At 48.5% G+C, this 16,439-nt stretch overlaps 1 protein-coding gene across 3 annotated transcripts in view; it reads right to left on the bottom strand.

Moving 5' to 3' along the window:
* The window catches only part of PLPPR1 (phospholipid phosphatase related 1), a 474,199-nt gene that overhangs the window by 133,106 nt on the left and 324,654 nt on the right, over positions 1-16,439 (bottom strand). For all 3 annotated transcript variants that reach the window (XR_012221525.1, XM_073552427.1, XM_073552428.1), the window contains exon 3: positions 8,841-9,029. Coding sequence is in view for 2 of the 3 variants with exons in the window: in XM_073552427.1 (XP_073408528.1) it covers positions 8,841-9,029 (189 nt within the window). In the remaining variant the exon portion in view is untranslated. The remainder of the gene's footprint in view (positions 1-8,840; positions 9,030-16,439) is intronic.

The raw sequence follows: 16,439 nt of genomic DNA, 5'->3' as shown, positions 1-16,439 counted from the left end.
TGAAAAGCATCAAATAGTGCAATGCCTTGGTCAAGAGATGAAAACATTAGATATTTCCCAAAAATTTAAACGTGACCATCGTACTGTTAAGAGATTTGTGGTTGATTCTGAGCACAGACATGTTTGTGCTGATAAAGGCAGAATGAGGAAGGTTTCTGCCAGGCAAGTTCATCGGATTAAGAGAGCAGCTGCTAAAAAGCCATTACAAACCAGCAAACAGATATTTAAAGCTGCTGGTGCCTCTGGAGTCCCTCGAACCTCATGGTGTAGGATCCTTCAAAGGCTTGCTGTGGTGCATAAACCTACTATTCGGCCACCCCTAAAAAGTGTTCACAAGCAGAAATTGTAGCAGTGGGTCCAGACATACATGAAGACTATTTTTCATACAGTCTTGTTTACTGATGAGTGTCGAGCAACCCTGGATGGTCCAGAAGGATGGTTGGTGGATGGCCACTATGTCCCAACAAGGCTGCGACTTCAGTAAGGAGGAGGAGGAGTCATGTTTTGGGCCGGAATCATGGGGAAACAGCTGGTAGGGCTCTTTAAGGTTCCTGAAGGTGTGAAAATGACCTCTGCAAAGTACTGTATATAGAGTTTCTGACTGACAGCTGTCTTCCATGGTATAAAAAGCAGAAATGTGCCTTCAGGAGCAAAATCCTCTTCATGCATGACAATGCACCATCTCATGCTGCAAAGAATACCTCTGAGTAGAGTTGAGCGAAACGGGTCGAAAAAATTCAAAAGTCGCCGACTTTTGGCAAAGTCTGGTTTCATGAAACGAAACCCGACCCTAGGATGAGGTCGGCCACGAGGTCGGCGACTTACGCACCAAAGTCGCGTTTCAAAAGTATGTTTTGCGCTCTTTTTCAGCCAATCAGGATCCACGGACACTGTGGCAACGTGATGACCTAGGCACGGGTCACCACCATCTTTCAGAAGGGCATGCAAGTGATTGGCTTGCTTGGTGGGCGTCACAGGGGGTATAAAAGGGCGTGCACGCCGACCGCCATCTTACTTCTGCCGATCTTAGTATAGGGAGAGGTTGCTGCTGATTCTGTAGGGAGAGCGTTAGGCAGGGAAGAAGACAAAAAAACTGCTTCTGCTGCTAGCGATTTGGCCTGCACAACACACAAGTCACTGTGTGTGCAGTGCAAGGGGAGGCTATATTGTGGTGTATCAGTGGTGTTGGTTGTTGGGCTGCCTTTTAAGGCTTCCTGACACGCTGGCATTGCTGTTTACCCACTGCTCCGCAAACTGCTTTTTTAAAAGCAATCCAATCTCCCTTATCCTCTAGTCACTTTTGTCACAGCTGTGCCATCGAGCCTGTCACATAGCGCTCAGATATCAGTGGGCCTCACACAATCCACAAGTGTCCAGTGTCCAAAAGTGTGCGCAGAGATTCAAAATCTCCATTATCCTCTCGTCACTTTGGTCACAGCTGTGCCATCGAGCCTGTCACATAGCGCTCAGATATCAGTGGGCCTCACACAATCCACAAGTGTCCAGTGTCCAAAAGTGTGCGCAGAGATTCAAAATCTCCATTATCCTCTCGTCACTTTGGTCACAGGCAGCTGTGCCATCGAGCGTGTCACATAGCGCTCAGATATCAGTGGGCCTCACACAATCCACAAGTGTCCAGTGTCCAAAAGTGTGCGCAGAGATTCAAAATCTCCATTATCCTCTCGTCACTTTGGTCACAGGCAGCTGTGCCATCGAGCGTGTCACATAGCGCTCAGATATCAGTGGGCCTCACACAATCCACAAGTGTCCAGTGTCCAAAAGTGTGCGCAGAGATTCAAAATCTCCATTATCCTCTCGTCACTTTGGTCACAGGCAGCTGTGCCATCGAGCGTGTCACATAGCGCTCAGATATCAGTGGGCCTCACACAATCCACAAGTGTCCAGTGTCCAAAAGTGTGCGCAGAGATTCAAAATCTCCATTATCCTCTTGTCACTTTGGTCACAGGCAGCTGTGCCATCGAGCGTGTCACATAGCGCTCAGATATCAGTGGGCCTCACACAATCCAAAAGTGTCCACTGTCCACAAGTGTGTGCAGAAATTCTAAATCTCCCCTGTCCTATAGACACCTTGTACCTTGTTTTACATTACTATATAGTTTGTTGGATTTTGTCTACATTTCTACCAAAAATGAGGAAGGCTGGTGGAAGAGGCCGTGGAATTGGGCGGGGGTTGGCAGCTGGTAATGATGGTGTTGGTGGTGGATCTGATGGTAGTGGCAAGAGCAAAATAGGACCGAATGCAGGAGGTGCTGACCCTGCGTCATCGTCTGGCTACATAAGGCCTCGAACGCTTAGTTTTCTAGGAGTTGGCAAACCGCTTTTAAAGGCAGAGCATCAGGAAAAAGTTTTGTCTTACATTGCTGACTCAGCCTCCAGCTCTATCGCCTCCTCTTCTGAAGTTGTAAAAAGTAAAAGCACTGAGTCGTCATTGGAGGCTCATGTTCATGAACCACACCTTTCCTTGTGTCCTTCACCCCAACCAAGATTGAAGGATGACGCAGGCCATACTACTGGTTACTCCATGGAGCTGTTTTCACATACCATGCCTGGATTATCAAGTGAAATGGTGAATTACCCAGGCCAAGATGAATCTGACATGGAGTGCACTGATGCACAGCCGCTGATGGATGATTCTGCTGGTACATTCACTCAGAGCACTACATTGTCCTCGCAGTGTACAGAGCCAGATTTTGACCCTGATGAGACTCAGGTGCCCCTTCCCGCACACTATACCACCATACACGGTGACACAGAGAAAGGTGCACATGACATAGAAGAGGAGGTGATGGATGACCCAGTTGTTGACCCAGATTGGCATCCATTGGGGGAAGAGGGTGCTGCTTCCAATAGCTCAGATGAGGAGCATCCACAGCAGACATCGACATCGCAACAGCTGTTATCTGGCAGGCCCGGAGCACTCCAAAGACAGGTTCCAAACATCAAAAGAGTTGCTGGACAGCTTGTCCAGAGGGTCAAAAGATCACAGCGTGCTAGGTCGCAAAATGTCTGCCAAAGTAGGAAGAGTGCAGTGTGGCACTTTTTTGAACAAAATCCTCATGATCAGGCCAAGGTTATCTGTAAGAAGTGCACAAAGACCTTTAGCCGAGGGAAAAATCTGAAAAATTTGAATACGAGTTGCATGCTTAGACATTTAACCAGCATGCACTTGCAAGCGTGGACACAACACCAAACCTCAAGTGCCACATGTGCAACTGATCACAACGAAGGTAGTCAGCAACGCTACATTGTTTCCCCCACTGTAAGCCCACCGGTTAGCACAGCAGCAAATGTTGAGGTGTCGTTGCAAGACCACAGCAGTCAGGGAATCCCACTGTTATATCAACGAAAGACTGATTCTAGGCCATCAGAAAGAACACCAACTCCATCACCATCATCAACCCTCTCTCAGTCCGCCCTGTCCACCGCTACTTCCACCATATGCAGCTCTCAAGTCCAGCTCACCCTCCCAGACACTATGAGTAGGTCAAGAAAGTACTCAGTCTCTCATCCGCGTACACTGGGTTTGAACGCCCACATTGCCAAACTAATCTCGTTTGAGATGATGCCCTTTCGGTTGGTGGAAAGCACAGCTTTCCGCGAACTCATGGCCTATGCAGTACCACGCTATGACCTACCCAGTCGCCACTTCTTCTCTCGCAAAGCCATCCCAGCCCTCCACCATCATGTGAAAGACCGCATTGTCCAATCACTCAAGCAGTCAGTGAGCGGAAAGGTGCACCTCACAACTGATGCATGGTCCAGTCGGCATGGCCAGGGCCGTTACGTGTCCATCACTGCGCACTGGGTTAATGTGGTGGATGCAGGGTCCACAGGGGACAGCGGTGGTGGGACAGTGCTGCCTAGCCCACGGTATAGGAAACAGTTGGCTGTAGGTGTTCGACCCTCGTCCTCCTCCTCCTCCTCCTCCAGAAGCGAAAGCTCGTCCACAGAGCGCAGTCGTACGAGCACTCCATCTGCAGCTGCCACTGTTGCACACGATGTGTCCCCCTATCGAGCAGCTAGTGGAAAGCGTCAGCAGGCTGTGTTGCAGATGATGTGTTTGGGCGACAGACACACCGCCGAGGTGCTGGCCGAGTACTTGAAGCGACAAACTGAGTCATGGCTGGGCAGTGTACATCTTGAGGCAGGCAAGGTAGTTAGTGATAACGGCCGTAATTTTGTGGCAGCCATAGCCCTTTCAAAACTCAGCCACATACCTTGCTTGGCTCACACCTTGAACCTGGTGGTGCAGTGCTTCCTCAAAAATTATCCGGAGTTAACAGCCCTGCTCCAGAATGTGCGAAGACTGTGCGCGCACATCCGCCGGTCACCTGTACACTCCGTTCGTATGCAGAAGCTGCAGCGATTGCTCCACCTTCCCAACCACCGCCTCATTATCGACATTGCAACAAGGTGGAACTCCACCCTGCACATGGTGGAGTGGCTGTGCGAGCAGAGGCAGGCCATAATGCATTTGTGGGAGGATACACGGCAGGCACTTTGAGAGCAGACATGGAGTTGACAGGCGTGCAGTGGTCGAAGCTGAAAGACCTTTTTTAAAGTCCTTCAGTGTTTTGAGGAATGCACACGGCTGGTAAGCACAGACGACGCCATCCTAAGCATGAGCATCCCACTTATGCGTCTGCTCATGCAAACTTTGACGCACCTTAAGGAGCAGGCGTCTGCAGCCAATGTTGATGAGGAGGAAGAGGAGGAGGGAATCCTTGATGACATTCAGCCATTGACTGCTCAGGGACCTCTCCTGGACGAGGTGGAGGAAGAAGAGGAGGAGGAGGAGGATGATGGGGATGATTACTTAGGGGAGGAGGATGCATCTCGTGGGGCAAGTGAAAATGTTGGCGTGGCAAGGTCTGGTACAGGGTTTGTGCGTGACTGGAGGGATGTGGATTTGCCAGAAAGTGCTCCTCCACCCAGCACTCGCAGTGCATCATTGACACCGGGAACATTGGCCCACATGTCAGATTATGCCTTGCAGATCCTAAAAAGGGACCCCCGCATTGCCAAAATGATGAATGATGACGACTACTGGTTGGCCAGCATCCTGGATCCACGCTATAAAGGCAAATTACAAAACATCATGCCACAGGAGAACCTTGACCTAATATTGGCTAATAAACAAGCAACTCTGGTAAATCGGTTGCTTGAGGCATTCCCAGCACACAGCAGCGGTGATGGTTCTCACACGAGCCGTACGGGCCGGGGGCAGCTTGGCAGAGGTGTTCGTGGTGCACACAGCAGAAGTGGCGTTGGAGACAGGGGTTTCATGACAATGTTGTGGACTGATTTTTCAATTACCGCTCACACAACTGGTAATACTGCATCGATGGAAAGTGACAGGAGACAGCAGTTGTCAACTATGGTTACAAACTACTTTTCCTCCCATATCGATGTTCTCCCACACAGGTCATTCCCCTTTGACTATTGGGCCGCTAAACTGGACACCTGGCCTGAATTGGCCCAATATGCCTTACAGGAGCTCGCTTGCCCAGCTGCAAGTGTGCTATCGGAAAGAGTCTTCAGTGCAGCTGGATCAATCCTGACAGAAAAAAGGACCCGTCTGTCAACCCAAAATGTGGATGATCTAACCTTCATTAAAATGAACCACGCATGGGTTTCCAAGGATTTTGTCCCACCTTCCCCTGATGACACATAGGGTGACAGAAAAATGGCTTGCTTTGGTCCACCTCTTCCTGGTACTTCACTTATTTCGCCTTTTGCATCAGCTGAATGTCCAACATCAACATATGCCACTTTCTAAAACTCCCTAACTGTGCTGCCTTCCCCCCATGGCCGGGGTCACCACCTACCGCACGACACCGTGCGAGTGCCGTTGCCCTGGACAGGTGGGTAGGCCGACTCTTGGGCGCGGGCACTGGCACAGGGACCCTCATAGTGCAATCAAGTGTCTCTGACGGTGGTGGTGCACACCCGCCGTCAGACACATCGCTGTACTATGAGGGGCCCAGTGCCAGTACCGACACCCACGAGTGGTCCCCCCTTGCTTGGGCAGGGCCCCAGCATTTGCAATCTTTACCTCTCCCTGCTCCTCCGCTGTGTAATCTGGGCCGTCAAATCCATACTGTGCCTGACACCGTCTGAGCCTGCCTCCTGAGACATATATTTTGAATGTGTACGCTATCCACACAAGTTATCCGGTGATACGGTACCCTTTCTAACCTTTGTGCAATCACGTGCAATCCATACTGTTCCTGACACCGTCTGAGCCTGCCTCCTGAGACATATATTTTGAATGTGTACGCTATCCATACATGTTATCCAGGGATACGGTACCCTTTCTAACCTTTGTGCAATCACGTGCAATCCATACTGGGCCTGACACCGTCTGAGCCTGCCTCCTGAGACATATATTTTGAATGTGTACGCTATCCATACAAGTTATCCGGTGATACGGTACCCTTTCTAACCTTTGTGCAATCACGTGCAATCCATACTGTGCCTGACACCGTCTGAGCCTGCCTCCTGAGACATATATTTTGAATGTGTACGCTATCCATACATGTTATCCGGGGATACGGTACCCTTTCTAACCTTTGTGCAATCACGTGCAATCCATACTGGGCCTAACACCGTCTGAGCCTGCCTCCTGAGACATATATTTTGAATGTGTACGCTATCCATACATGTTATCCGGGGATACGGTACCCTTTCTAACCTTTGTGCAATCACGTGCAATCCATACTGGGCCTAACACCGTCTGAGCCTGCCTCCTGAGACATATATTTTGAATGTGTACGCTATCCATACATGTTATCCGGGGATACGGTACCCTTTCTAACCTTTGTGCAATCACGTGCAATCCATACTGTGCCTGACACCGTCTGAGCCTGCCTCCTGAGACATATATTTTGAATGTGTACGCTATCCATACATGTTATCCAGGGATACGGTACCCTTTCTAACCTTTGTGCAATCACGTGCAATCCATACTGGGCCTGACACCGTCTCAGCCTGCCTCCTGAGACATATATTTTGAATGTGTACGCTATCCATACATGTTATCCAGGGATACGGTACCCTTTCTAACCTTTGTGCAATCACGTGCAATCCATACTGGGCGTGAGAACGGCTGGCGAGCTGTTAAGCAAGCTACAGCACCTGTCCAGACAAGTACAGGGATTCCCTAGCGAGGAGACTTATTTGATTGTTTTCAATGTTGGGACAGCAATTTTTGGGGAGCACTGTACTCTGGAGAATGATAGATGGGGCCCACCATACACTGGAACATTCCAAAGGTGGACATCAGACACTGGAGCAGCATTTACAGGGCCCATTATACACTAGAGCATTAGAAATGGGGCCCATTATGTTTGGAGCATTATTTGGGCCCATAAGACAGTGGAGCTTCATCCATGGGGACCAACATATACTGTAGCATTATGTGGAGCTCATCATATACTGTTTGAAACATTATATGGGACCAATGATTCTGTATGGAGAAATAGATGGGCCTCGTCATGAGATGTAAAAAGTGAGGTATTTTTCATTGTACTATACCGCTATTTATCTGCCGTATCGGAGCATGATGAGTTGTGGTATGTGTTAAAGGGGCGCTCTTTCGCCCAGGGCACATGAAAACCTGCAGCCAGCCCTCCCCCCCCACAACTTTAGCCAAATAACCCCCATTTTTCAGTGCGTAACTTGTATTATGAAGTTAATTAAGGTTGACAAGCTTAAGTAAGAAGAATTGATGCTTTTGGCATTCAAATGGGCACTGTAGGTGTGTTTCCTGTCCTCCTCTCACTGCCGACTTTTATTCCCCATTGACTTACATTGGGTTTCGTGTTTCGGGACGACCCCGACTTTTCCCTATAATCGGACGATCTTGCTCGACCCGACTTTTGGAAAAGTCGGGTTTCACGAAACGAAACGTGACCCTAAAAAACCAAAAGTCGCTCAACTCTACCTCTGAGTCATTGACTGCTATAGGCATAAAAGGAGATAAACTCATGGTGTGGCCACCATCTTCCCCTGACCTCAACCCTGTAGAGAACCTTTGGAGTATCATCAAGCAAAAGATCTATGAGGGAGGCAGTTCACATCAAAACAGCAACTCTGGGAGGCTATTCCAACTTCATGCAAAGAAATCCAAGCAGAAACTGTCCAAAAACTCCCAAGTTCAATGGATGCAAGAATTGTGAAGGTGATGTCACATAAGGGTTCCTATGATAGCATGTAACTTGGCCTGTTAGGATGTTTTGGAGTTAAATAGCTTTTTTGTTCAGTGAATGTGACCTCCTAATGCTGCAAAATCCACAAATGAACATTTTCAGTTCTTTAAAACAGATCAAATGTTTAGAAATTCTACTGTGCCTAATAATTTGGAACAGTGCAATTTGAGTTTTTATTCATTTTGGAGATTATACTGTTATCATTGGGAGGTTTCTTCAATAAAATTTGATGTATACTCTAGCGGGTGATGACTTTTATTAGACTGACTGTCATTTGTACCGACTATTTAGGAAAATCATAGAAAAATATCATTTGCATAATAATTTGGAACACAGTGTATATACATATATCTACATACACAATATACATACTGAATATATTCTATATTATTACTACACTGTATTGAATAAAATCTCCTTGACCCAAAAAAAGGACTGGATTATTTTGTAAAACTTGCTTAATCTGCCTCCAAATTACACATCCTTAACATCTTGTTATACATGTTATATCATGACGTGTATAAATTTGCATATATTTTTACAGCAACCACCCAGTAACTAAACATGGCACTTAAATAATGAAGAAGGCTTAGCATCTGAATTACTTACAATAGCTGTTGGCGTTGCTGCCAGCACGCAGTACAGCACCAAAGGGGAAATGAAACTTTCATCCTCCGTCCCTGGGTATGGTTTCATGAGATTTCCATCTTGGCAGAAGAAGCCTTGAATATGCACTTGAAAGGTATCTGTGCACTCAAAGTAGTATGCAAGCAGAACAGTGCCAGCCATGATGACGAGCTGAAAGTAAAGCATATTAGGTTAAAATCCAAGAACCTAAAGTCCTCGATCTGAGAATAATCCTCACTAAACAAGAATGTCCCCATCACCGCAGAATTCTTCTCATAACTATTGCTGTTAGGTTGCAGTGCTGATACATGCCATCCATTGTCCTATACATAAACCTATCGGCAAGCCCACTTAATGAATGTGTCTGATCGAAGTCTGTTGACAGAGGGATATGTGCAGCTAGTTTATCAAAGGGCATAGGCATATTCCTGTCGATAATGAGATGGATCAATGCAACTGAGGGCAACATCTATGCTACACTGTGTTACATAAAGCACTTCCGCACCACAAAGCAGGATCTGATGTGGGAACTTGTATAATGTCACAGGGGTCACAGCTCCAATCTAATCATCATCCAATCATCATACAGTAGGAGAGGTGACATATCAGTACAGGGTCCCAATAATGAAGGACGCCTTGACGTTGGCAGTTGGGCTGACATATTTGCCAATCTATGCGCTAAGTATCTTCTTTTTTACTGTAATTTTTTATAGCACCTTTGCAGATTAGTATTTCATATATACAATATATAGCTTTTTTTCCATTTTCTTTCGCTGTAATGCAGTTTCAATGTTCTAAAGTAATTATTCTTAGTATTTAAATTAAATTAAAATTTGTTCACACTGGTCCTTTTTTGCTCTATTTGTGTCAGAACTTGTATAGTGTCAAAGGGGTCACAGCAACAATCTAATCATCATCCAGTCATGATATAGTTGATAAATCATATGGCATCAAATTGGATTAAAGTAGATTAAATTTCAATTCTGAAAGGGTAGCTCTCAGCTTCTATCTTCATGATCACCTCACTCCCTGGTTGCTGGTGTTGTGGGCTACTGATGACTGATACTACAGGATGATGGCATGGTTGATCTGCTGGTCAGAGCTGCATGATCTTCAGTGCTGTTAGTTGAGGTAGCGTTGGAGGAGATCTGGCCACATTCACAGCTGCATTTCCAAGTTGTATAACTAAAAGCTTGTAAGCGTGCTTTCCTTGCCTCTTATAGACTGCAGAGGTGGCTGGTAGTCTAGACAACAAGCAATATAGAACAGAAATAATTTCTGAGAACAGAAATAATTTTATTAAGAGGTGCAATGCAAAGTTGCTTGGTTTTATAAGCATTTTTATCAATTATAATTAATGAGAGAATCCCTTTAACAATAGTAGGCAATTTTTGGAAAGGTTCTGTTCACATCATGGTTTTCATATGGAGCCTCTACTATGGATCCTATTGACTTTAAAGCCATCAGCTTTTTCCTTGTAGTTTGGAGTCCATCATTTTTGCACTGTTCTCTGCACACATGACAGAATCTGTGACAGAGCGGAAAGGTGCAATGCATATGTAAATATAGTCTAAATAAGAATTGAGGCTTCCAAAATAAATTTTTTATACATTACTAGGTAAAATGCCTTCTCTATCTCGGTTGTGATAGACTCATTACTACTCTAATTGTTAAGCAAGTCAATGAAAGTAGTGATGCACAACAATATAGTTTGTGTACAATGAGTGGCTATATAGAAAGCATGGTGAGTCCTGGGTTCAATTCCTACCATGGGGTCCACAACAGCTGTAAGGAGTTTATATGTTCTCCCAGTGTTATTGTGTGTTTCCACCAACAGTACAAAGATATTGACGGAAAATGTAGGCTGTGAACCCCAATGGGGTCAGCGATGAGATTGGCTGCAAAATGCTGTGGAATATATTAGTCCTATCTAAGGAAACACAACAAATTATATATACCAGTCACTCTAACGTTGAAATCACAATATGTAAAGTCAAGTGAATAACATTGATTATGCTCTGATTGATGTTTTGGAAGCGTGCAGGTCTCTGAGTGACTTTGCCAAGTTGGGAGGGATGATTTGTGATAAGACAAGTAGGTCATGAATGGCCACTGCTCATTGATGTGCCTGGGGCGTCGAGGCTGGTCCGATAGTGTAACGTGGCATGGGGCTGTAGCCATCAGAGAGGTACTCATCAGTTATGCCCCGACACGTATGATTGGGGGTGTCCTTCATGGGTGTGTGGACTTGTGATGTAGGGGCATTACGACCTTGCAGACTGCATGTAACTGATGACTTGTTTGATAGTTCAGTAAGGAAGACCACCAGTCAAAAGTAAACTTTTTACTTAACGACAACTTGGGGCAAATTATATACAGTACATAGCAGGTACACATCTTGACAAACATTTCCTTCACAATACATAGCATTTTCCACACACAGTTTCAATTCCTACCTCTTCACTCGCTTGCTCTATACCTTTAACATTCCTTTCTACTTCACAACAACTCAGCTTGGTACTACAGTCCAACTAGCAAGAGGCGCTTGCTCAACTCGTGGCTCAATGTTGTCTTTCCCCTCTAAGGATCTATATTGCCAGTATGGGCAGTTCTTATGTCCTCTGTCTAGGGCAGTCTGGAACTCCCGCCAAGGGCACTCGCTTTGTTTCACTTACTCAGTACCTTCTCTCCTTTTCTCTTTGCTAGGCTCTCACTATCCTCTGTCTCTGACTCCTGTCTTGGTAGGGACACCCACGTCATACAGCACTACTCACATCAGACCTTAGGTCTTCTTTCTATGCACATTGGGCTCTTTCTGACCTTCTGGTTGGAAAATACCTCTGTCCCTTTTGCCTAGCCCCTCCCACTCATGGCTAGTCCTAAACATTAATTCTTGCTTTCCCTACCGTCAGTCAGCACCCAACATTAACATCATTAACACTGTTAGCACAATTTACATTACACAATATACTCATTCTTCAAGGTAGAAACGTGGGCAACATGGCCATCTCTTTACAATACTACAAAACAGTATATGGAAAACAAATCCCTAAAAAAATATACATGGTTATAATTGGTGAAAGAACCAACATTAGATCACAGCTTGATGTGTAGGAGTCAGAAAGAGTACCCATGCTCACTCCTTTCCACTGCAGAAAGTTTCTGTAAGTGGGCATGTGAGTTTCCTAATAATATATGTCAAAATTTCCATAACAGCATAGCTGAGGAAGACATGGCTCCAGGATGCACTATGGAACAGGGCAATCGGGAAGAGGCGAGCTGTCAAAGTGTTTACAGCGGCCGCTCACTGTGTACTTTGTGGTTATTGTGTGTTCCACTATGTATGAAAGTCGGTGACTCCCAGTAGGAATAAAGTTCATTCCCTTCTGGTAGCCGAAGTTCCATTAAGCCAGTCAGGCAGCACTGAAACTATTAACCCTATACCTGCAGGCTAATAGCGATTGGGGACATGACAGGTCCCTTTCAACATACATGTGGGAGTGTGTAGAGCTAATATTCCGGCTCCCTTTGTGGCCGGTTGGTCTGGCACAGTGTACTCCTGGCACTCTCAAAGGAGAAGGAGAGGCCATAGATATTAAAAACAGATTATTACTGAAAAACTAAATAGGCAGAGGCTAATTAAGAGCAGCCAGGGTCAAGAAGGTGTAGGAGGAGAGGCCTCCGCCGAGTACCTGGGCCTGAACCGAGGGGACCGTCTTCTAGTTTCCTGAGGTATCTGTTTCCAGGGAGCAGAGCTAGGGGATGGACCACTGAGACTGACAGGGCAGTTGGGGGAGGACTCCAGAGAAGAGGGGTGGAGAGGGCCAGACTGTGTGAGTCAGCAGAATGAGAGGGAAGGAGGTGGAGACTTGGTGAGGGCCAGGGAGCGAGAGTGACGAGCATCTAACAGAGAAGAGGACAGCGATAGGAGGGAGACTCGGTGGACCGCAGGAAGACGGGGCCAAGCTTACCGACAAAAGGAGACAGCTGCCTTACTCCAGCTCTCAGCTGCGGCCAACTCGCAGTCGTCCGCGGCTGACGCCGCCTCACTCCAGCTCGCGGCTGCGGCCTCCTTGCTGCTGCCCGCAGTCACCGCCGCTTCATTCCCAACCACGGCGGTGACTCCTTCTTTGCCGCCGGCAGCTGCCACCGCCCCGCTCCAGTCCGCCGTAGAGACTAGACCTGTGCCCACTGCGAATTCTCCAGTGCGGCCGCAGACTGCGCCTGTGGCCTATCAACCGCCACTTATCACCGCCGCTGCCAGTCCCTGTCAGGGAGTTGCGACCTCCACTCTCCCACTCCCAGGCGGTATCCCGCTGCCTCCACTGTGGGACATCCTGCCAAAGAACTCTCCATGGGCCTGTTGTGCCCCTACTCCTCCTGGGTGTCGGAACGCCCGAAGACTACGCCACATCTTCAGCAGCTGGGCCCAGTGGCTGCGACGCAGACACACTGTGGAACAGAAAGTCGAGGGACGTCAGGACGGATAAGTGATACATAGTGACTAAGGACCCGTAGTCGGCCATTCTGCGGCCCTATAGTGACCGGTCTTTGCTGGATTAGTCGTGTTCTCACAATCCTTGTTTATGTGTATTGGCTCCCTGCGAGGACAGCTACTGTTATTCTGTTGGTTGCGTAACAATAGCCCTAATGGCATTTATCTATAAAAGTTAACATTTAAAGTCATATCTGTCTCGGGTCTCGTCACTCCATCCTGCATATCTGCTATTACCACATTTGGCGTAGTCAGCAGGATGCAGTCTCCGAGCGCGGACAGTGGCACCCCAGGCCAGAGCGGGGCCATAGACACAGCAAGCAACCAGGGACCCAGGTCCAGCACTTCTCTGGGGGCTATGCTAAACAACCTGCCCAGGTTCTCAGGCTCCAACACCATGCTGTGGAGCTGGGCAGAGCGAATACGAGGCCTCTTCCGAATGCATCCGATGACCCCTGACCTGGAAGCCGAGGTAGCTCTCATGGCATCAGAAGGGGAGGCCCGGGATTCAGTAATGTTGAGGCCCCCGGGACACCGCAACACCTTTGCTAGGGTCTTGCGGATACTGGAAGAGACCCATGGGGATCCGACAGATGTGGGAGAGTTGAGGACCCGGTTGTTTAGTCGAATGCAGGGAGAGGGGGAGACTATCACCCAGTATATGAATGTCCTCCAAGAGTTATACAGGGCCATCGAGCGGAAGGAAGACGTAGGGGTAGGACCCATTGACATTACAAGTTGATAAAGCAGGTGTCATGATCTCAGTGCGGGTTTGACTCGCACACGTGGGGTTAATGTTTGGAACCAGTGCTGATGACTGGCATTTCTGGGGTTAAAGGTTGTGATCCTGGTGCAGAATTACCTGCACACCTGGGGCTATGATTGTGGCCTCTCCCTGGTTCTGGGGGAGGCTTCTTATAGCCTCAGGACGCTCCCATCCCTGTCAGTTATACTTTCGCCCTTGGCATTGTGTGGTGACCCCTGAGTGTGTTTGTGCTGTGTTCTGGTTACTTTATTCTCTGTGTATGACTCGGTCTGTTCCCTGGATATCGCTTTGGATTCTGCCTGGTACCTTATATGTCTGTTTGGTTTTGATCTCTGCTTGGCCCTGATTATCCGCTCTGTCTCCTCCCTGGTACTGTACTGTGATCCTGTGTATGACCTTTGGCTTTGTCTGACCTCCCATCTGTTTATCTCTCCTGTACCTCGCTGGTCTGTACTGTGCATAACCTCTGCTTTGCTTGGACTCTGAGTTCTCTTCCTTCTCTGTGTGCAGGACGCTAAGCCCCGCCCCCTTGCAGTCACATGACCATTCACATGACCATAGGTCCTATGCTGGCTTCCTAAACTTCAGCATCCACAGGTCCTGTGCATCGGTACTTTCTGGCTGTACCTGACCCCGGTACCCCTACATTGTGGGTGAGTCACTGCTCAGCGGAGGCTGCACGCCGGTGCTGACACTCAGGACACGCGCACTGGCTCAGTGAGCAAGTACAGTGCGGTGTTCCTGACAGCAGGCACTATGAGAGCAGGTATGAGTGAACCCACATTTAGCTTTCCCTGAGGTGGGGAGTCAGGAGCGTGCACGATAGCAGAAGCAGGGAATGATGGTCCCCGTGGGGAAGGTCCGGAGTGTGGAGGCCGCTGTGATTGCTGTCAGAGATCCCCAATGGATAGAAGAGATGAAACAAGAGCTGAAGAACATCAGGGGCAAGTTGGCCGAAGTGAAGAGAAGAACCGAGGTCACGTCTGGGTGGCCTAGTTTCAATCCCAGGCCCTGGGGGCCTCGCAATGCTCGGAGCGGCCGGCCCTCACATCCCCAGTGCTATGAATGCGGGGAGCTGGGCCACTTCGCACAAGAGTCTCCGCGGCATGGATGGTGCCCACCCCGGTCGCCATTAAACTAGAGGGCTCAGGGCTGGGGGGACGCCGCTCAGAGCCAGAAGCCATGTCATGGGGTGGCGGAAGTCCTGACAATCTGGTCGCAAAGTGTCCAGTGGTATGGGCAGAACTCGAGGGCCGTGCCGTACGGTGCCTAGTGGACACGGGGTCGCAAGTAACGACCATGCCTGCAACTTACTTTTGTCAGCATTTCCCTGAGGCAGTGAGACCACAGTGGGGACCCATGATAAAACTGGTGGCCGCCAATCAATTACCGGTCCCTGTCACCAGGGTGGTTTGGGTGCAGATGACGCTATGTGGCAAATCCCTCGGACACCGGGAAGTGGTCCTGACTCATAGAGAAACCAATGACAAACATCCAGTTATCCTGAGCATGAACATCCTGTGGGAGTTTGTCAATTTACTCCTCAATGACCCCACACAAGAGACTCTGAACCAGTGGGGTTCCCGCACGCCCCAAGGGCAGGTCTTCCAGCAGTTGGTGCAGGAGGCGCAAGTTCTCCAGGACTGTCACTGGGCAAAGTCATTGCGCCAGCGGCTCCCCCGCTCATACTTCCCCAGGGCAGTCAGTGGTGGCCCTTCCCATCCGGGCCCTGGTGCCTTTGGAGGGCGAGGAGATGCAGGTAGAGCCATGCTACTCGGGACTCCTGCCTCCTGGCATACTGGTGGCCCGCTCCCTGGCCACTGTGCGGAGTGGGACCATCCTGGTGCGCTGTGTCAACCTAGAAGACCAAGACATTGTCTTAAGGCCCTGGGTCGAGATGGCCAAGCTGGTGAGGCCGTTGGAAGAGGTGCTGCAGGCCCCTACGGTCCAATTGAAGGTGCAAACCGAGGACCCTTGGGCAGTGACTATTTGAACTTTGCAGGCTGCCGAGTTCTCGACTCAGGAAAAGGACCGCAACATCCTGGAAAGAATGCGGGCTGAACTCTCTGCCTGGCTCCCGCCCAACTTCTCCCGGTAGAAACACTACTAGAACAGTATGACGGGGTATTCGCTAGCCATGAGGATGATTTTGGATGCACCACAGACAACACGCACGGAATTACCACAGCAGGAACAGCCCCCCATATGGGAACGATACAGACAAATCCCCCCACAACTATACCAGGAGGTAAAAATGTTACTGGCCCAAATGCTGCGGAAGGGGGTCATACGATAGAGCCACAGCCCCTGGGCAGCTCCC

Source organism: Dendrobates tinctorius, unplaced genomic scaffold, assembly GCF_039654945.1.
Source record: "Dendrobates tinctorius isolate UK_male_01 unplaced genomic scaffold, ASM3965494v1 ptg000191l, whole genome shotgun sequence".
Lineage (NCBI taxonomy): Eukaryota > Metazoa > Chordata > Amphibia > Anura > Dendrobatidae > Dendrobates > Dendrobates tinctorius.
Note: the sequence above shows the minus strand (reverse complement) of the source record. Positions and strands in the feature narration are given on the sequence as shown.